This window comes from Trichosurus vulpecula, chromosome 3 (genome assembly GCF_011100635.1).
Source record: "Trichosurus vulpecula isolate mTriVul1 chromosome 3, mTriVul1.pri, whole genome shotgun sequence".
Taxonomy (NCBI): domain Eukaryota; kingdom Metazoa; phylum Chordata; class Mammalia; order Diprotodontia; family Phalangeridae; genus Trichosurus; species Trichosurus vulpecula.
Window position 1 is genome coordinate 206,865,585 of NC_050575.1, and position 21,492 is coordinate 206,887,076.

The 21,492-nt window shown below is 43.0% G+C and overlaps 1 protein-coding gene across 1 annotated transcript in view; it reads right to left on the minus strand.

The window, feature by feature from the left end:
• Positions 1 to 350: 350 nt before the first annotated feature.
• The window catches only part of SCARA3 (scavenger receptor class A member 3), a 56,492-nt gene continuing 35,350 nt past the window's right edge, over positions 351 to 21,492 (minus strand). The window contains exons 5-6 of the mRNA XM_036752984.1: positions 19,076 to 20,119; positions 351 to 2,917 (exon numbers count right to left, since the gene is read on the minus strand). Of these exons, the coding sequence (XP_036608879.1) occupies positions 2,466 to 2,917; positions 19,076 to 20,119 (1,496 nt within the window). The 3' untranslated portion in view covers positions 351 to 2,465. The remainder of the gene's footprint in view (positions 2,918 to 19,075; positions 20,120 to 21,492) is intronic.

Consider the following 21,492-nt stretch of genomic DNA (forward strand, 5'->3'; position numbering starts at 1 on the left):
AGCCATAAAGACCTCCCAGGCGGGGACTGCATCCTCTACCTTCCTAATCCCCTGGTCAAACACCATGTTGTCCATAAAGGAGCCACTCGGTAAAGGATTGTTGATGGATAGATGGACCAGTGTCCAGAAATAGAGACTCTATATGGGATGGACCTATCTTGGAGTGATTCCTCCATGTTCTATCAGAGCAGCACCCCTGTGGAAGGAGGTACAGATATGAAGACTCTAGATGGAGTTGGATGTATCTGGAGGTGATTTCTCTATGTTCCACAAGAGCAGCACCTCCCGGAAGAGAGGTCTACACATGGATACTCTCCATGAGGTGGATGTATCTGTGGGTGATTCCTCTATACTCCACCAAAATGGCACCTCCTTGGAAGAAAGGTCAGGAAGCCCATCTCCCTCAGGTAGGTATCTCTTTATTGATCCAGTAATACAACATTTTGTGATATAAGTAGATACGAGGGTTACACAGCAGCAATGGGGGAAGATGCAAACCAGTTGCATATTAATTGGAACAAAGACAATGAAATTAAGGTGCCACTTCAGGCCCCAGCAAGTAGTACAAGGGCTCCGTTCCAGACCAATCAGTCTGGTCACAAAGACCCGAACCCCTTCTTCCCTAAACTCTGGGATTGTGATTCTGCAGAATTATGAGCGTAGGTGGCTTCTGTGGTTCCCACAGCCCAGAGAGGGCCATAGCTTTGGGGATCTTGATACTTTTACAAGGAATTTCTTGATACTTCTCTCCAGCAGTGCCCTCTGGAAGCTGAGGGTGGTGGAAGTAGAGGGATGGTCAGTATCTCCTTGGGAAACAAGAGGATCAAACACTGTACTCACTTGAGGGCCCTGTCCTTGATCTTTAAGTGGTGAGTCCTGCCCACTACTGGTATGATCTCATCCCTCTTCACTGGATCGGCTGGGGGCGATTTTTAGTCCCGGATAGGGCAGCAGAAAGGCACAACTTGTGGGATCACTGTAAATATGTGTACAGGATGAGCAGCTGTTTAGTGTGTGCTAGGGCCAGTTGGACCTAGTGTGGTAGAAGTAGGGCTCTGGTTAGCAGGGGGTACCTGCCTCTGCCTGATACATTCACCATGACAACAATGAACTCTCATTCAGGGAACAGAGAGGGCCAGCCTCAGGGTTTGGTGTGAAGGGGCGTGTGTGTGTGTGTGTGTGTGTGTGTGTGGAGGGGAGGGACTCTGAATGAAGAGCTATCTTCCCAAAGCACCCAAACATGAATATGTTTAACTAGGACTGTCCTCTTCAGTTTGTTGTCTCTACCTCATCCCAACATCAGTGGCCTTCTCCATCCATTTTCACCAGCCTACTTTAAGTAGTTTTCAAAGACTAGAAGATACAGAGCAGGTGCAGATCTGTTAGTGAAAAGAGTTGCCTCATGGGGAGTTTCCTGCACCAATAAAATTACAGTTCCAGACCCAAACCCAAACTTTAGGGTGTACTTTCAAATGCTGCATTTTCTCTATAAAGTGAGGACATTCTTCCACATCAGTTCCTACTGGGCTGCCACATGCCCAAAGAGGAGGTGGGGAGGTTGAAACCAGAGATAGGGCCCTGAGGATGGCATGGCCATTTCTTTCTACTCCAATCAAGAAGAGCATTTCTTTCTGAAGTTATTCCTCTAAAGGTTTCTGAGTCACCTCCAACATGGTACAGTCCAACCCAAGAAGCTTTTTTCATGGCCACATAGACCTACTCCCTAATGGTCTCCACAAGCAGAAAGTCCTTTTTTGTCTCCTCCTTCCTCGACACATCTAGCACATAGTTGGCCCTAGCCATATTGGATATGATGGGGGAATAAGAGAGAATATTTGACTTACCAGTGATGATGCTGGTTCAACACCCTCTCCTGGGTGGTCACTACCAAATTTATGCACTGAATCTCACACAGTAATTTGCTTAATTCTCATCTGCATAGGCACCCCCAGACCCATTTGCCCCTCCTCGTGGCCTGCACTTCCACCCTCCCAACGCTAGTCTAGTTAGATCCCTATTCAGTGGAGAAAGGCTGTATGGGAAAGAAGAAGAGTAAGAAGGGAGTTGCTGCTTCTTTATCATCAATCCACCACAATCATTACCATGATCATGACCACCACGACTACCACTACCACCATAATCATCATCCCCATCACCATCTTCCCCCTAAGAACTAAAAAGTTTAGTCCCATTAATTTAGCACTGGGGACTACGGCAGCAGCCTTTGGGGGGTAAGGATGGATAGGGTTCTAGGATCCCCATTGGGACTAGCCAAAGCAGCAAGCAGTAAGTCCTTTGAAAGCTGGAAATGGACAGGTCAGATCCAGGAGGAATCCTAGTGGAGATGAAGGAAGCACAGTTGTCTTTGCGGAGATGCTTCTTCCTTGATGGGGCCCTGGGCTGCTTTGGGCAGTCCCTTTCCCCAGAACTTTTGTGTGGCAGCATTTCTAGGAAGTAAACTCTGTTCAATAGGGACTCTGGTTTCCTGGTAGCCCTGGAGGCCCAGGAAGACCCGGGGGACCCTGTATGCCAGGCTCACCCTTTGGACCCATGGGCCCAACCTGGCCTGGTGACCCTGTCTTCCCGGCAATCCCTGGCTTGCCCTGGGGTCCTGGTGGACCTGGAGAACCTGGGGGTCCCTCTGGCCCCTGGGGTCCCATATCACCCTTAGGGCCTGGCTGTCCTTTTAGTCCTGCTGATCCAAAGCTGCCTTTAGATCCTTTAAGGCCTGGGAAACCTTTAAGGCCACTGGGTCCCCTTTCACCTGCCGGCCCAGCTTTACCAGGCTGCCCCTGAAGGCCCTGGGGTCCAGGGGGGCCCATAGTGCCATTGTCTCCTTTGGGACCCCTACTCCCATAGGGTCCCTTCACTCCCACATCGCCTTTGAGTCCTCTTGGTCCTGGAGGTCCAGGGATCCCTAGAATTGGAAGAAAATGGGAGGTTAAGACATCAGAATTTGCTTAATATTGTGAAGAATGTAGAATGTGACTTCTAGAAGAGAACTTGGAGATCATCTAGTCCAATTGTCTCATTTTACAGATGAGGAAACTGAGGCCCAGAATGGTGAGGGCTTACCCAACCACGTTGGTACCCCAGCCATCATCCTGACATGTTATCCTGTTGCTTCCACTATTGACCTTGCTTGCTATTCTACCCTTTCCCTCTGATCTGGACCTTTACCTCTAGCTCCCATTCTGGAATTGTGCTCACCTGATTGGTGAGGGTTCACCATATGGTCCCAGCCTCACACCCAATTCCACTACACCTATCTTCCTGCTAGGCCACCGCCGCCTTCCCTCTGTTCTCAGGTCCACATTTACCTTTGTGAACACGAAACAAATCAATAACCTATCTTTCCTGGAAAGAGAGTATCAATTGATTGACCTATGAGGCTACTCACCATCCTTGTGATTTCCCAAACCAAAACACTCCTCCCTAGCTACCACTTCCCTATACATATTGTTTTCTCCTGTTAGAATATAAGCTTCTTGAGGGCAGGAGTTGTCTCTGCTTTTGTCTTTGTGTCCCCAGCATATAGCACTATGCCCAGCACAAGGTAAGAACTTAAGAAACATCGGGGAAGACTAATGTGAACTGATACAAAGTGAACTGAGCAGAACAAGGAAAACATTGTAGCCAGTAACAGCGATATCGTACAATGATCCACTATGAATGACTTAGCTATTCTCAGCGATACAGTGATCCAAGACAATCCCAAAGGACTCATGGTGAAAAATGCTATCCCCCTTCAGAGAAAGGACTCATGTTGTCTGAATACAGACCGAAGCATACTATTTTTCACCTTTTTTTGTTCAAATATTCTTGCGCAAAGTGACTAATACGGAAATGTTTTATTAGATTACATGTGTGTAATCTGTATCAGATTGCTTACTCTCTCAGGGAGGGGGAGGGGAAGAAGGAAGAGACGGATAGAATTTGGAACTCAAAACTTAAAAAAAAATGTTAAAAATTGTACGTGTAATTGGGGGAAAATAAAATATTATTAAAAATAAATGTTTTTTAAAAAGAACTTAACAAATGCTTTATCTTTTATTGATCCATGAAATGACTTGCCTAAGGTCATGGAGACAGGGAATTGTGAAATCAGACCAAGAACTCCAGTTTTTCTGACTTTAGTTTAGCATAATAATAATACTGATGATAACAATAATGACTAACATTTACACAGCCCTTTAAGGTTTCTAACACTTTATGTAGATTATCGAACTTGAACTTCGTAATAACATTGTGAGGTCAGAACTGTTATTACTTCCATTCTACAGGTGAGGAAACTGAAGTTGAGAGAGAGAAATAGACTTGGCCAAGATCATACAGCTAGTGAGGATCTTAGGTAGGATTTTAACTTGAGTCTTTCTGATGCCAAGTCAGGCACTCTTCCCTATTCCACCACTGTCCCTCAGCATTTGTTCTACTAATTTCTTTGGTACACTGATTAGTATTTTATTTTTCCAATTACATGTAAAGATAGCTTTCAACATTCACTTTTATAAGATTTTGAGTTCCAAAGTTTTTCTCCCTCCCTCCCTCTCTCTCCTCCCCCGTCCCCAAGACAGCAAGCAATTTGATATAGGGCTATACATGTACGATAATATTAAGCATATTTCCACATTTGTCATGTTTTAAAAGAAGAAGCAGAACTAAAGGGAAAAAACACAAGAAAGAAAGAAAAAAGAGAAAAGACTGTATACTTCGCTCTGCATTCAGGCTTCATAGTTCTTTCTCTGGATGTAGATAGCATTTTCCATCATGAGTCTTTTGGAATTCTCTTAGATAATTGTATTGCTGATAAGAGTTAAGTTTATCAAAGTTGTTCATCTCACAGTATTGCTATCACTCTGTACAATGTTCTCCTGGTTCTGCTCACTTCACTCAGAATCGGTTCATATAAGTCTTTCCAGGTTTTTCTGAAATCTGCCTGTTCATCATTTCTTATAGCACAAAAGTAAACCATTACATTCATATACCACAACTTGTTCAGCCATTCCTGGATTGATGGGCATCCTTTTAATTTCCAATTCTTTGCCACCACAAAAAGAGCTGCTATAAATATTTTTGTACATGCAGGCCCTTTCCCGTTTTTATGATCTCTTTGGGATACAGACCTAGTAGTGGTGTTGCTGGATCAAAGGGTATGCACAGTTTTATTGCCCTTTGGACATAGTTCCAAAATGCTCTCCAGAATGATTGGATCAGTTAACAACTCCACCAACATGTATCAGTGTTCCAATTTTCCTACATCTTCTCCAACATTTGTTATTTTTCCTGTTTTGTTTCTCCAGTTTTGCACTTCAGGTCCTCTGACTCTAAAATATAATGCTCTTTTTATGGCTTCAGGTCTCCTTGAAACCTTCCCCTGCCCATCCCAATGCTCAGAGGGTGCTTCCTTCCTTTCAACTCCCTTAGAACTCATCTTCTCTATGATTTTCATGGCCCTTAGCCTAGCTTTCCTTGTAACATCAATAATATTTTTGTGTTTATGTTCTTTCTCCCCAGCTAGAACAGGATAAGTCCTGTGTCCTGTACACCTTGTACTCCAGGGCTTAGTGCAATGACCCATGGATATTTTTTAAAACTTGGACCTATAATTTCACTGATATATGGGGGCTTGCAGTGAGGAACCTCTCTCTACCAATGCACACTCAGTTAACAAATATTTGTTAAATGCTTCCCATGTGCCAGGCACTGTGCTAAGTGCTAGGGATACAAAAGAGACAAAAGACAGTCCCTGCCCTCAAGGAACTTACAGTCTAATGAGGGAGACAACAAGTAGACAAATAGATACAAAAAGCTATAATTACACACACACACACACACACACACACACACACACAATTAGGAAATAAGCCATTATGGCAAAGAAGGCACTAGAATTTAGAGGAATTGGGGAAGGCTTTGTGTAGAAGGTAAGATTTTAGTTAGGACTTAAAGGAAGCCAGGGAAGCCAGCGGCAGAGATTAAGAGGGACAGCCTATATCAATAGACATAGGGGACAACTAGAGAAAATACCCAGAGGGGAAAGATGGAATGTCTTATCTGTTGAATCAGGAGGCCAGCGTGGCCTGACTGAAGAGAAAGTGGCAGGGATTAAGGTGTAAGGAGACTGGGAAGGTAGAAGGGGCCTAGGTTATAAGGGGCTTTGAAGGCCAAGGCCCACCCTCCTTTCTCATGTATGCTTTATAACAGAATTATAGAAGGGCGGAGCTAGAAAATTCTAGTCAATTCTCCTCACTTTACATAGGGAAAGAGGTCCAGAGAGGCACACACGTGGGTAGTATCAAAACTAGGATTCAAACCCAGGTCCTTTGACTGTAGACTCAAAGCTCTGGCCATGATGTGATATTGCTACTTACAGAACCTTAGTTTTCAGGGAGACGGGCCCCCTGGGAACTCTGGACAGTTTAAAGCTCCCTGGGAGTTACTGTAAACCAGCCTAGTCCCCACCAGAGCCCTTCCCACAACACCCCATAACTTTTCTGATTTTTCAGATTCTAGCAACACTCCCTCTAGCCCCACCCTTTGTCCTCCCTCTAGCCTCTACCCCTCATCCTTCTTCCCCCACGCCCCCATCACCTCTCCTGGAGTGATTCCTTCTAAGTGGAACAGAGAGGCTGTAAGTGTTGCTCTATTATGACCTAAACCAGGAATCACAGCCCAGTCTCTACCACACTAGAGCCAACCAAAACTTCAGGCCCCAGTTTCTTGCCACCTCCATCCCTAGCCTTCCCCGCCCAGCCTCTCCCCCTCCACTAGAAGATGTTGTCATGTATTGACTCACTCAGATATATCAATAACAGAGAGCAGAATTCCCTGTGTGCTTCTAGGTTGTCTGGGGGAAGGAGACTGAGGAGGGCGGCTGTGGGGCTTTTGAAATGCCAACAGCCCAAGAAGCTTTGCCCTGGCCCATTTTCCATTATAACCGCCCCCCTATCCGCTCCATGGGATGGCAGCAAAAACAACATAGGCTCCCTGAAGCACTGCCCAAGGGTCATGACTCTGGAGCTAGAGTTGTTTGTAACCTGGCTCTGCTCAAATTTGCCAAAACATAAGCACCATTTTAGGGCTGGAGCGTTGGCCTGGTGAATGTGGTGGAATGGACACTGGGATTAGGAGTCAGAAGAACTCCTGGGGCCTAGTTCTGATTCTGTTGCCAACTACTGCATCTACCACCAGATATGGGCCTCAGTTTCCTATCTGTAACATAGAGGGGTTGGTTCAGAGGAAGATGGAAAGACTCATTTGAATCGATGCAGAGTGAAGTAAGCAGAATCAAGAAAACAATATAGTCACAATGACTACAACAAAGCAAAAGGGAAGAATGGTAAAACAAAACTAATCCTGTCTCATTATAACACCCACACCCGATACTAGAATATAGCCTATAAACCAGGGCTGCACCAGCTCCCTGGCCCCAATCCTGGGGCCTTGACCTAACAGGGCCAGTTTTCTTTCTTTAATTTTCATCTCTTGAATTATTAGTGAGTTTGTGTACTGTTTTAAGGGATAACTAATAATTTTTCCCCTTTTGAAATTATTCACATCCTTTGACCTTATTCGTTGTATAGTGCTGTACTCATTCTTTTAATATGTATGCGTGTATATACATATACGTGTGTATATCTATCTATCTATCTATCTATCTATCTATCTATCTATCTATCTATATCTTTGTTTATTTCAGGGATCAAGCATTTGATTTTCTACCTCCTTCCTTCCTTCCTCCACCTATTAAAAAAGGAAAATAGTAATAATGATAATATAAGACTTTAAGGTTTGCAAAGCACTTTACGAATCTCTCCTTTGACCCTGGGAGGCAGGCATTATCACGATTACTCCCTTTTTACAGATGAGAAAACTGAGGTAGACAGAGGTTAAGTGACAGAAAGAAAACGTAGGTCTCCTGCATGTTCATCTATCGTCTCCCTCTCTCAGGAGGTGGTGAACATTCTTCGTCACTGATCTCTTGCATCCTTGTTGATCACTGAATTGGTCAGAGCTCTCAAGTCTTTCAGATTTGCTCATTTTCTACAATACTTTTTCTCTTGTCTGCTTTACCAGTAGGTATCAAAGTCAAGAGAATAAAAAGATCCTATTTATTTTCAACAAAAATGTTTTTATGTTTTCATAGCTTTTATTCTTATAGACCTATCCCACTTAACATTATTAATCGATTTTACAAAAACATGACGTCAAGCCAAAATATTATCCAGGACGGTTAGCTGCAAAAGGGACAGTATTATAAATGTCCTAATTGGCTTCACTGGCCAAATGATGTTACAGCAAGCCTTGATGACTTTACAATAGGCTTTGGTTACAACGCATTCACAATGTTATTGCGAAGCCAAGTGGCTGGTGCGGTGATTCAGGGTGTGCCTGCCTGTGTGCTCAGAGGTTTCCGAAGTACTTTCACTTACTGCATCTCATTTGTAGAAAGTAACAGAATCAGGATTAGAAGCCAGGTCTTCTGACCCCCAAATCAGAATGTTTTTCATTACGCACCCTTCCTTTATGTGAAATGCCCTTCCCAATGGCTAGGGTGATACTCTGCACCCAGGAAGAGCTTAATAAATGTTCATTTGAATAATAATGATGATGATGATGATGATGATAACAATAGTGTGTAAATTGTCTGTTGTGGAACTCATTGCTTCCCAACTGTATTAAAGCCATAACACTGTACCAAGCACACAGGGAGGAGAGCGGTGTGCAACAATGTAGGGGTAACCCAACCTTCCACCTCCACAGGTTCTAAATCTTTACTAGCTGTGTGACGCTGGGCCAGCCCAGCAGCTTCTCTCAGTCTTGATTTCCACATCTATAAAATGGGGATAATAATGGCCCCTACCTCACAAGATTGTTGTGAGGGGACCAAATGAATTAATTAATTTAATTAATTAAAGTGCTTTTCAAACCTTAAAGCACTACATAAATGGGAGCTATTATTAGGTAGAAAGGAGATCCTCCTCACTGGAACAGGCAAATCTTATCAACATTTAATCACGGTCCCCCTATAGTGTCATAAGGACTTCTTGGAGCCCAAAAGTGGTTGCTCAGTATATCTATAGTAAAACTTCAGCACCCTTGTTATAAACAGCCCAAGGTTTGTTTTAAATCTCTGAAAGTATTTTTGAAGCGGAGTTTGTTTCCATGTGTGTGTGAAACAGTTTTGGGCTTTTAGAAATTGGCTTTGGGACTGGAGGTGCCCTCCCAGCTCTAGAAGTCTGTGACTTAGATACTATGAAGTTACTCTAATTTTCCCAGGTGGCCTCCTTTCTGCTCTCGATAACCCTGTTTATTTACTTGTACAAAATCTTTTGAAAGGACTTTCCCTTTGCAGCAGTGGGGCTCTTGGCTATAGCATTGACTCAGCTGAGTTGCCAGGTCTTTTCATGCCTCCCTGTCTTATTGCCGGTAAACACACTCATCTTGTGTGGCAACTGTTGCTATTCAGGGATATGGAGGCAGAGGGATGAGGTCTGCCTAATCAGAGCACCTTGAAGGCAGACCATAAAGACTAAGGCAGGAGCCTCCACCGCTTGCTGGTTGCCTGAGGTAAATCAGCCTCAACCTGCAGAGGGTTATTTCAGAGCTCCCCTAGCCCCAGAGACAGGGCAGCTAGGTGGTGTAGTAGATAGAGCACTGGGCTTGGAATCAGGAGGACTCATCTTCCTGAGTTCAAATCCAACCTCAGATACAAACTAGTTGTGTGACCCAGCCAAAGTCACTTAACCCTGTTCCTCATTTGTAAAATGATCTAGAGAAGGAAATGGCAAACTCCTGCAGTATCTTTGCCAAGAAAACCCCAAATGGTGTCAAGGAGAGTGGAACATGATTGAAATGACTAAACAACGACAAAAGCTCCGGAGAGAAGTTCTTTGAAGGATTCCCTGCCCAAAAGGACCTCTATCCTCACAGCATTTGATAATCCATACCTCCTGTATTTGGTGTTGGGGATTCTATGCATTATTCTCCAAGAATGAGGCAGCTGCCACTGACCCAGAGTAGATGTGTCCTGTCTTCCATGTACCTGGGAGGATGGAATCCTCTCATATGGCTATGCTGGTCTGTGTGTACTATTAACGACTGGAAGGAATTAGACCTTAATTGTGGATTAGTTGAGCCACCAGTGGGTTATTGGCCTAGGGTGAAAGCTGAAAAATCATTCTCTAGACCCTTGTCTCAGATACCATGTTCTGAGTTTCCTACCCTTACTAACCAGTAGAAAGGTTATGGTAGAATTCATAGGTTCCCAAAGTGGGTGATGCCATCCTCTGGGGGGGCGCTGAAACAATCCAGGTGGTGGTAGTAGCCTCAGGTGCAATGGGGATGTTGAATAAAAATAAGGGGTGGTGGAAGCATAAGGAAAGAAGAGAAGAGAAGCAAAACTGTTCATGCATGTTTCATCTGTTGTGTAACAGAGTTAAAGTTGTGGTGACTACATTATTTTTCAAATGAACACACAAAATCCAAGTTATAACTGATCACTGGTCAAGTCTGCCAACAGATTTTAACAAGCAAATGTTGGCAGGCAAGCGTGTTGCACGTTGTCGGGAAGTCCAGCATGCATGGGCAGGAATGTGTGCATGTAATGACTTGTTTCCATACTATATGGTTCCATGATGCAATACTACATTATCTAAGTTTCAATGTAGGAAAAACCCCACAAATTTACAATAAATTATTAAATTTAAGATGTGTCATTTCAAAAAATTATATATTTTTTGAAATGACACAATGTTAAAAAAAAGAGTTTAAGGGTTAAAGAAAGCAGATTTCCAGGTGGGCGCTGAATAATTTTTTTTAAAGGGAGCAGTAGGCCAAATAAGTTTGGGAATCTCTGTGTTTTAGATAGAAAACTGGACTTGAAGCCAGGGGTCCCTCTTCTGACACCAACTGACTGTGTGACCCTAGACAAGTCACTTAGCTTCTCAGTTCTCTAGACCAGAGTTGTCAAACATGCAGTCCAATCTGCTTCTGAGTGTGGTCCCAATCAGATTAAGATATAATTGGGAAATATTTAACAAAATAAATAAAAATACAATAGAACATATGTAATATTAACATGTGGTTTTCCAAATTAGTATGTGGCAGCAGGTATTCTTATGTATAAAGTTTAGTGGCCATTTCTATTTAAGTTTGACATCACTGGCCTAGACAACTCTCTAGGACAAGTTGCAGAGGAGGTGTGAACTGCACTGGTAGAGAGAGTTTCCTTACTTGAGAGTATCCTATGCCAGTGAAATCCCAGGTCTAGGTGCTCTTCCTATTCTTACTCAACTCCAGGAGGAGATGCTGGAGAAAACACCAACCCTCACCCTTTTGAAATTTTGGCTTCAGACTTCGACCAACTGGCCCCGACCTCTTTTCTCAGCCTGCCTCATTATACATGACTCTCTTTCCTGCACTCTGTGGACCAGACACTCTGGTTTTCTCTTTATTCCCCCCACACAGCATTCCCTCACATTGTGGCCCCTAGCCAGGTCTGGAATGGGGACTTCTCTTCTTACCTCTTCCTCGTAGAATTTTTCTCTTCCTTCAAGCTGCAGCTCAAACACCACTGTCTACATGCAGCCCTTCTTGACCCCTCCAACTGCTGGCACCCTTTCTCCCTAACTGCTTTGTTTATTCACCATACATACATGTACTGTATGTGTATGTGTACAAGCTGTTTTCCCTCAATAGAATGTAAATTCCCTTAAGAGGGAATAATATATACATACATATATATATTTAGAAGAGTATAACAGTCTTCTAAATTCAGAAGAAATAAAACAGTAAGGGGATAGGGAGGGGGAGAGGACAAGGTAGGGATCTCTAGAGGGAAGGGGGAGGGAATAGGTTATAGGGGGCTGTAGAAGGGTGTTTAGATATATGGAAATGGGAGGATATGGGAGAGATCCTTGGAGGGGGGTAAGCTAAGTAATAGGAGGGTAAGGTAGCAGGTAGAAATAAAGTAGAGCAGTCAGGAGAGATAGGAAACAAGAGATATGGACAAACATTAAAAACAAAGATCAAGAGTAGAATTTGTTAGGGAAAGTATAAGTCTATATATGTATGTACATATCTATATCTATATAGAAATATATCTGCACTTAATTGCAGCCTGGGGAGAGGGAAGGGGAGGAAAGGCAAAAAAAGAACAAAGTTAAAATGTGCACAGCGGAGAACAAAAGAAAACTTACAAGGAAGCCAAGAAAAGATGGACAACTCTCAATGTGTATTATTATCATATAGGCTTTCTTGAAATGAAAATTTATCATTACATTTTTTGAATCCTCTCTTAGGTTCTACTATACACATGGCAATGCTTTTTTTCTTTTCTTATATTTATTTATTTATTATATATAAGTTTATGGTGTTTTTCTTTTCTCTATTTTATATTTGTGTTCTGGTGTTTGAGTCTAAAATAAAATTTAAAAAAATAAAATAAAAACAGAAGAAAAAAAGAATGTAAGTTCTTTAAGAATAGGAATTGCTTCATTCTTTATATTTGTGCCCTGGGTCATTAACACAGTGCCTGGTACCCTTTGTTTTTCCTCTCCCTCTCCTTCTCCCTCTCCTCCTCTCCAAAGGAAGGTAAATTTTGATGGCCAGAAGCTGCCCACTTTACTGGTTAGATTTCTCTCTCTCTCTCTCTCTCTCTCTCTCTCTCTCTCTCTCTCTCTCTCTCTCTCACACACACACACACACACACACACAACCATAAACCCAGTTCACTCTGAAGCTTGTAGATTGGACCACAGTAGGTCCCTGCCCAAGCACTGCCTGTATCTTGGGCCCTCCTGCCTTACCAGTGAATGTCAGTGGTAACTGTTTCTCTTTGGAACAGCAACCCTGAGAGTCTTTTCCTCCCAGCTTGGTTTTTTTTTTTCTTTTTTTCTAATTAAAGGGGCCATCCCTTGATTCACCTCACTCTAAGTGAGTACATGAAAAGGCTTTAGTCTAAAAGGGCCAGGGTCTCCCAAAGCATCCTGGGCCATCTCCAGTTGTCCTAGTGAATATCAGGCCACTGGACCCAGATGACTCTGGAGGAGAAAATGAGGCTGGGTGACCCTTGCACAGCCCTCCCTCACTCAAATCAAAGTCAACTGTAAGTCGTCATCATTTCCCTGATGCCACGGTCCTCTTCAGAAACCAAGAACAAACACACGACAACAACAAGAAGGCTGGTACCCAGTAGGTGCTTGTTGATTGCTTGATAGGAGTTAGAATGTGTCAATGTGTATACTAGTTTGAGGGATTCCGATTGAATCTCGTAATCAGGGAAGCATCTTTGAAGGTTTTTGAGCCCAGGAATGAGAAGGGTCCTTAGAGGTCACCCACTGAGAGAGTGAGGGCTGTAGCAATGAAGGCAATATGATACCAGAAAATACTAGAAAAAAGATACCTCCCTCAGGGTACCCTAAACCCTAAGAAAGGGAACGAGCTCCAAGGGATTGATACTACAATGCTGGGGAAAGGGGTAGGAGAGTGAGCTCAGAGACTCTGTGAAAGTCTTATACTTACACTTATACTAGCTGCCGTTAGTATAATTTTTTCCTTACTCCTCCCCCCTCAGGAGCATCCCCCTCCCTCAAAGGCCAACACTCTGCTTATCTTGGGGATTATACTGATTGTCCTCCACACTACCTGGAAGGAATAAGGAGCTCATTCTCTGTCTTTCTCGGAGATGTGTATGGGGCCAATTTTAAAGGTTTCTTTCTGAGCTCAGGATATGTCCTTCTCTGATGCTCCGTATGCCAGCCATGAAGCATAGCATTCTAGGACATTGTAGCAGGAAGCTCTGGGTATAAGTCAGCTTTTCTAGCAGTTTGTGACTGAGCTGGGCCTCAGGGAGGAAGTTCCCAACTATAATTAAGCTGGTGGAAAGAGGGGTTAGGAATGTGACTAGAAGTTGATCATTCACCGTAGCTCAAAACCCCTCATGGAGCCTTTCCTACCACAGAAACCCCAATTGTTTCCAAATGATAGGGAACAGGCATCAGGTCAGGAAGGGTAGGGAGGGGTTAAGGCTAACATTAGCTCACCAGTTCTGGGAAAAAAAGGGGATAAGGAGGATTGCTGGGGGGTATCAACAGGGCATAAGGGAATTCAGAGCACAGAAGTGAAGGGTGCCATCGGGAGTTACCAAGGTCAGGAGGCAGGGAAAGAAGTGAACAGAAAACACATGAGTCCTAGCAGGCCCCTTAATTACTAAGGAAGAGTCAGGAAGTCAGAAGTTGTAATTAAGTAATTCATGCCCATTAAGTTCAGTCCACAAATGACTTCAAGTCTGGGAAAAGTGGGTGGTCTATATGGCTGAAACTAGGGGGTGGGAGGTTAGGCAGGGGCTGCTCTGAGCCCCAAGCCCTCCAGGCTGCTGGGACAGAGATTACAAGGCCAGGGAACACCAATGGCACATACAGGAAATGAACATCAAGGCAGTGCCTCTTAGATGGTGTGGAATAGTGGAAAGAGAGTGGAGCCAGTAGATATACTTCTGGCTTTGCCAATGACTAGTAGAGACCTTGGCCAAGTCATGTTACTGTCCTTAAAGCACTTTATGGTCCATTCAAACTGGCCTTCTTGTTCTTGCTCACACATAACACTGGATTTCTCATCTTCATGCCTTTGCATGGGCCTTTACACCATCTCCTTACCTCTGCCTGTTGGAATTCCTAGCCTCCTTCAATGCCACCTCCTACATAAAACCTATACTGAACCTCCCAGCTATCAGTGCTTCCCCTTTCAAACTGCCTTTTGTTTATTTTGTGTATATTTTATATTTATTTATATGTGAATATGTTGTTTTCCTCATAGAGTATAAGCTCCTTGAAGGCAGGAACTGATTTGTTTTTTCTATATCCATTGGTTGATAATCAGGTTTCAGGTGGAGGCCCCAGGGCAAGGAATTCCAGGAGCTTTGGTTCAATGGAAATATTTTGACAGGATTTGGGGTTCAGATCCTTCCTTTCCCCCTTACTACCTTCCTGACACTGGATAAATCATTTCGTCTCTCTGGGCCTCGGTTTCTTCATCTGTAAAATGAGGGGGTTGGCCTTGGTGTCTAAGGTCATTTCCAGCTCTAAGTCACAGTATGATTTTAGGAGTGCTCTCAAGTTCCTTTCTTGACAAGGTAATGCAGTGGAGTCTTTGTACTTTAAAGAGAACCCACCAGGTGACACAGAGGAAAGGAAGGAGGCATTGTATCTCATTCCATTTGGGTCCTTTCAGTTAGTCCTTTACATAATATTTTATTTTACAAAAATATTTTATGTGGATTATATTTAAAGTTCACCCATATTTTTCAACTATAGAGTTGCAGTTTTTCCCAAAGAACAGTGTTCATATTTACTTGGACCTCTGCTTTCCTGCCCTTATATAAACATTGAAGTTGCATTTGCAAAGATTTATGCACATATGTAAGTCACTCCAACCACAATCTGAAAGTCCTAGTTGCATAAAAGTCAACAGGACTTTTGGGGGAGTTTTCTTTATTTTTCTGTGAACCTTAGATGTAAGATTAAAAGCAACAACAACAGGATTTTAAAGACAGACTTGTTATTTACCTCAGTCTGGTTTCGCTCTGTCCTCTGCTTATATAGACTCAGAGTTTTTCATTTTTGTTGTGGAATAATAAAAAACATTAAAGGGTCTGAATAGGAATAGAATTTGTGTGAATTCATGATTGGTAGCAACCTCCCAGCTTCAAAAAGGTGCCCAAGTGTCTTTAGAAAAATTTTCGTTTGCTCTCTGCCTCATACTTGGAAAAATGCAACACTAGGAAAAGTGGTTGAACATTTCCCTATAATACCTTCTACCCCTCTACAATTCCTCCTCTACCCATCATTCCATTTGATTGTGCTGAGATAACACAGGAATGTCTAGAGATAAATAGTTAAAGAGAATCAAGGAGAAAGAAAAGTATTTTGGGCTGTCCAACTACACCACAAGTGTCTACTGGGCACTTGGCAGCATAGATTTCCAAGATGTCTACTTCCTTTCCTCCTTCCAGCAAGTGTCTCATGCTGAAATTCCCGGTATGATTGGGCCCAGATGTCTGGTCCCTCAAGTGTAAACTCCTGGAGATGAAATGATCAGAGCTTCATCGCCAATGTTTCTTTCACTTAGAGCCAAGGTGTTGTTAAGCTTTGTGATACACTGGTTTACTGATGTAAGTCAGCTAAGAATGCTCCATCTAGCAGCTAGATGGTAGATTCTTATGTTTCTGTATCTGCATACAATCGGAATGGATTGTTGTCTTTTTATTATAAAGATAGGAGGACAGAGAATGAGTCATATTAAGAGTGGACAGACCTAAGTTCTTTCCTAACAATTGCCTACTAGATCACTACCAGTCCCCTTGGAGTTCTTAAAAGGTGTACGTAGTCCCAGCTCTAAACCTTGGCTCACACTGATTTTGCTACCTGGAATGTCTTCCTCCACCCCTGGAGAGGCAGCATGGATTAGTCATTTGAGAAACTGGCCTGGGTCAGGAAGACTTCAAAACCTGCCTCAGGCACTAGCTGTATAACCCAGGGCAAATCACTTAACCCCTCTGTTTCTCAGTTTCCCCATCTGTAAAATGAGAAGTTGGTCTAGATCAGAGGTGTCAAATATGTAGCCCACATTGTGGCCTGAAGCAGATTGAAGTGTAATTGGGAAATACTTAACAAAATAAATAAAAATACAATAAAACATAGATAACATTACATTTTTAAACCTAAGTCAATACACAGCCTGCAGGGATCTTTATGTGCGGATTAGCGGCTCCCCTTTCTGTTTGAGTTTAACACTACTGGTCTAAGTGACCTCTAGAGGCAGCTAGGAGGTACAGAGAGTAGATTGCTAGACTTGGAGTCAAGAAGAGGATATGACTTTGAGCCAGTCATTTAATCTCTTTGGGCCTCAGTCTCCTCAATGGCTTATAAAAAAAGTGATCTGGGGAATCCCTAATTTTCTAGACTGTGGCACCTCCCTTGGTTCTGGTCATGAACTCTGGCATCAACATAACCTCCTCAGTCATGGGACCCAATCAGGAATTGTTATATCATCTCAGCCAGAACACATATCCATGGGAGTTGTCACACTGGTCTCATGGCGTCAGACACTCACTCTGAGACCCTTCTTTCCTAGTTCCATTTCTATCTGTCTGATTGCTCCTTCTCAATCTTTCTTGATGGCTCATCATCCATGTCATACTCCCTGACTCAGGAGGTTCTCTATGGTTCTGTCCCAATCCCTCTTTTCTTCTCCCTCTACATTTTTCTTCTGTAATAACCTCATTGGTTCCCATGAGTTTAACATCCCTATTCTCTCTCTCTCTCTCTCTCTCTCTCTCTCTCTCTCTCTCTCTCTCTCTCTCTCTCTCTCTGGTACATATACATCTAGCTCCACTCTCTCTCAAGCCTCAGACCTACATCACCATTTGCCTATGAGACATTCCAGATTGGATGTCCTGCAAGCATCTCTAATTCAATATATGCAAAATTGATCTCATTAGCTATCTCCCCAAATCCTATCCTCTTCTAGAAAAATCTGTGTTTCTATCAAAAGCATCACCATCCTTCTAGTCTCCCAAATATATAACCTTAGCATTTTCCTCAACTCCTCATTTTCTCTCACTCCAATTATGCAATTAGTCACCAAATCTTGACATTTTGACCTCCACAACATTTCTTAATTCCAGCCCTTTCTCTCTATTCACAAAGCCACCATCTTAGTTCAAATCCTCATCTTCTCTTATCCAGATTATTGCCACTTCTACATTAAAGGATTAGAAAACTTGGAATATGATATTCTGGAAGGCTGCACAGCATCTCCACTTCTTCATTTGAACAGATAAGGAAGCAAAGAATCAGAGCCACAAAAAAGTTGACAGAGTTGTTGTTATAATTCAAGTTAGGCTGACTGTTGGACACGTCAACTCCATGCTGCCCACCTTGAGTTCTGTTCTGCTATTGGGCCTTTGACTATAAACTTAAATGAACAATAATAGTTCTTTCTACAGGCCTAGGACTTTTAACTTTTTTAAAAAAGCTTTTTTTTTTTTTTAAACCAGTCATCTTCTCTTATCATCACGGTAGACTAGATTACCTCTAAGTTTCCTTCCAGGTCTAAATTATTATGAAGCTATTATCCTCTTTATCAGGATAACAGAATCTTGTCCTGTGACATTAGTGACCCAAATATAGTTAACCCCATTTTACAGATAAGAAAAAGGAAATCCAGTAAAATATAAGCTTCTGGAGGACAGGAATCATGTTTGTATCCCCAGCACTGTCTTGAGCGCATAGTGTTGCTATTGTTCAATTCTTTTCAGTCGTCTCTGACTCTTGGTGACCCCAGTTGGGGTTTTCATGGCAGAGATACTGCAGTGGTTTGCCATTTCTTTCTTCAGCTCATTTTGTAGATGAGGAAACAGAGGCAAACAGGGTTAAGTGACTCGTCCAGGGTCACACAGCTAGTAAGAGTCTGAGGCCAGATTTGAACTCGGGAAGATGAGTCTTCCAGACTCTAGGCCTGACACTCTATCCACTGTGCCACCTAGCTGTCCTGGGCACATTAGTAGGTACCTTAAAATTGCTTGTTGAATTAAATCAAGTTAAACTGAACTGAAATGAGACAGATGCTTGATACAAAGGACAGAGCACTGGACCTGGAGTCAAGAAGAGGAGAGTTCAAATCCTCCTTCAGATATTTACTAGCTGTGTGACCTGGGTGAGCCATTCATCTTCCATATGACTCAGTTTCCTCATCTATAAAATACGGATAATAGTAACATCTTTCTCCCAGGGTTGTTGTGAGAACAAAATGGACACTATTTGTAAAGCTCTTAGCACAGTGCCTGGCACACAATAATACTTACACTTGATATACTTAATACACTTAATAAATGCTTATTTCCTTCCTTCCTAAAGTACTTTGGAAACCTTAACATATTATATAAATGCCAGCTATTATCATTAATGTGATAATTACATTATTATTATTATCATTAATTGAATTGAGTTAGATTTAATTCAGGCTAAGTGACTCATCCCTATCAACCCATAAAACACACACCAAGAGCCCTCACCTCTTAGGATGGTGACGTTCTGGAGAATGGCTCCATGCTGGACATCCACAGCCTTCATTTCCTCCATGACCATCGAGAGGTTCTGGATGTCAAAGTCCAGCCGGGCACGAAGCAGGCTGAAGCGCTCCCTCAGCACATCCGTGGTGCTCAGCATGACGGAGACGGACTTGTTGAGGTAGTAGAGTTCTTCGGCATGGGTGTGGAAGCCCAGTGTGCAGGAGAGCCGCACATCATCCAGGTATTTGAGCATACTGTGTACGTGGTTGTCTGTGGCATTGATGTTGGTGAAAATGGTGTTTATCTCGATCTCATGAGAAGTCATGCGCCCTTCCAGGGTCTCGAAATGCTCCACAGTCCGGTTCTGGGCATAGCGTGTGTGGTACTGTAGATCATGCATGTTCTCTTCATGGTCATCCAGGAAGGACGAGACATTGTCCAGCTGCAGCTGCAGGCCCATCACCTGCAACACCAGGTCATGGATGCCCTCAGAATTTTGGTTGATGCGCTGGGAGGCGGTACTGAGGCTGGTCTGTATGCTCTTGACCAGTTCCCCAGTTTTGGCCGAGGTGGCCCTCAGGCCACCAAAGAGCCGGGTGTAGTTCTGCCACTCACTGACCATTTTTTGCAGGGTCAAGGTCTCTTCTTCTGTTTTCCGCTGGATCATGTGGACCCAGTCTGAGGTCTGCCCCACTGTGAAGTTGATCTGCTGCACGGCTGCCTTAACATCATAACAGTCCTGGGTCAGGCCCTTTAGCGAAAAATCCAATCCAGCCATGGCAGCCTGCCAGCCCCTCACCTGGGCCAGGAATTGCCCTAGAGTCTGGTTGACCTGGTGGATAGAGAAGGAGCAGCTGTCTACCACAGTTGTGATTTGGTTACTGGTAGAGAAGAGCTGCTGATGGGTCTGGGAAGTCTGATCCAGCTGAATCTCTTGGACTAGAAGCATCTTCTGGATTTCCTCCAGCTCCTGCTGAAGTTTGTGGATCTCTTGTCCCAACTGCCCTGTGTCATGGCAGAAGGAGCAATTGCCCAGGGCTTTCTGATCTGTAGGAGAAAATGATAAAGCTGGTAGATCTCTAGGGTTGGAGGGTCATAGAGCAGGGGCAGCTTCTGTACACTGATAGAGAAAGGAGTTTATTTTTACATTCATTCACTAAAATTTTTTTAAATTTAAATTTTTTAAAGCTTGAGTCTCCTCATCTTACCCAGGCTAGAAATACAGAGGCAAATTAAGGGTCTAATCTCACTACTGATTGGCGCGAAAGCATTAACTGGCTGCTGCCCCATCAGGCATCATAAATTCATTCATAATTTAGGTACCAATATATGCAGTGAACCATACTAGGCATTAACTCAGAGAAATTCAAAGGTAAATAAGTAGGAGATACATTGAACTCTTTTTATGATTCCTTCTCCAAAATTTATTTTTTGGAGGGGGAAAGGCAGGGCAATTAGGGTCAAGTGACTTGCCCAAGGTCACACAACTATTAAGTATGTCATGTGTCTGAGGCTGGATTTGAACTCAGATCCTTCTGACTCCAGAGCCAGTGCTCTACTCACTGTACCACCTAGCTGCCCCTACAAAATTTCACTTAGGAAAGCTTCTCATTTACCTGGAGTGTTTTTCATAAATCAAGGTCTGGAAAAACTGATCCTCTATTACCCATTCCACCACAGGCCCACAGGATTTTGTCACTATAGATTTTCTGAAATATAAAGCTATGATAATGGTGATGATAAATGACCCTAGAACCCTGGGCCCAGCTATAGGTGGGATTTTGTTTTATCTTTGGCTCAGAGCCAGAAGTGGGGAACCTGTGGTTTCAAGGCCACCTGTGGCCTTCTAGGTCCTCAAGTTTGGCCCTTTGACTGAACCCAACCTTCACAGAATAAATTGGTTCTGTCAAAGGGCAGCACCCCTGCCAGACCCATCTGGGCCATCTCCAGACCATGCCCTTGTGTGTCTCTCTTAAGCTGTTGAGTACTTTTTTCTTACTAGTTTTCCTCCATTAGAAGTTAGAATTATCTCCTTAAAAGCAGAGATTGTTTTGTTTGCTTGTATTTGCGTTCCCAGTGCTTAGCATAATATCTGACCTATAGTAAGTCCCTAATAAGTGTTCTATCTATCTCTATCTGTCTATCTATCTATCTATCTATCTATCTCTGTTTACATCTGTCTATAATCTATGTCTATGTCTGTCTATCTGTATCTACCTACCTACCTACCTACTTACCTATCTAAATAGTATGTAATACTTCAAAAGATTTCAGATTCTTCCAAGTTATTACTCTCTCTTTTAACATAAATTAACATTCCTTTATAGCTTCCTAGATGGTTGCTATAATCCTCCCCTCCAAAAAAAGAAAAGAAAAGAAAAGAAAAATAATCTTGTGGCCAACCTTCTGGTGATGAGAAA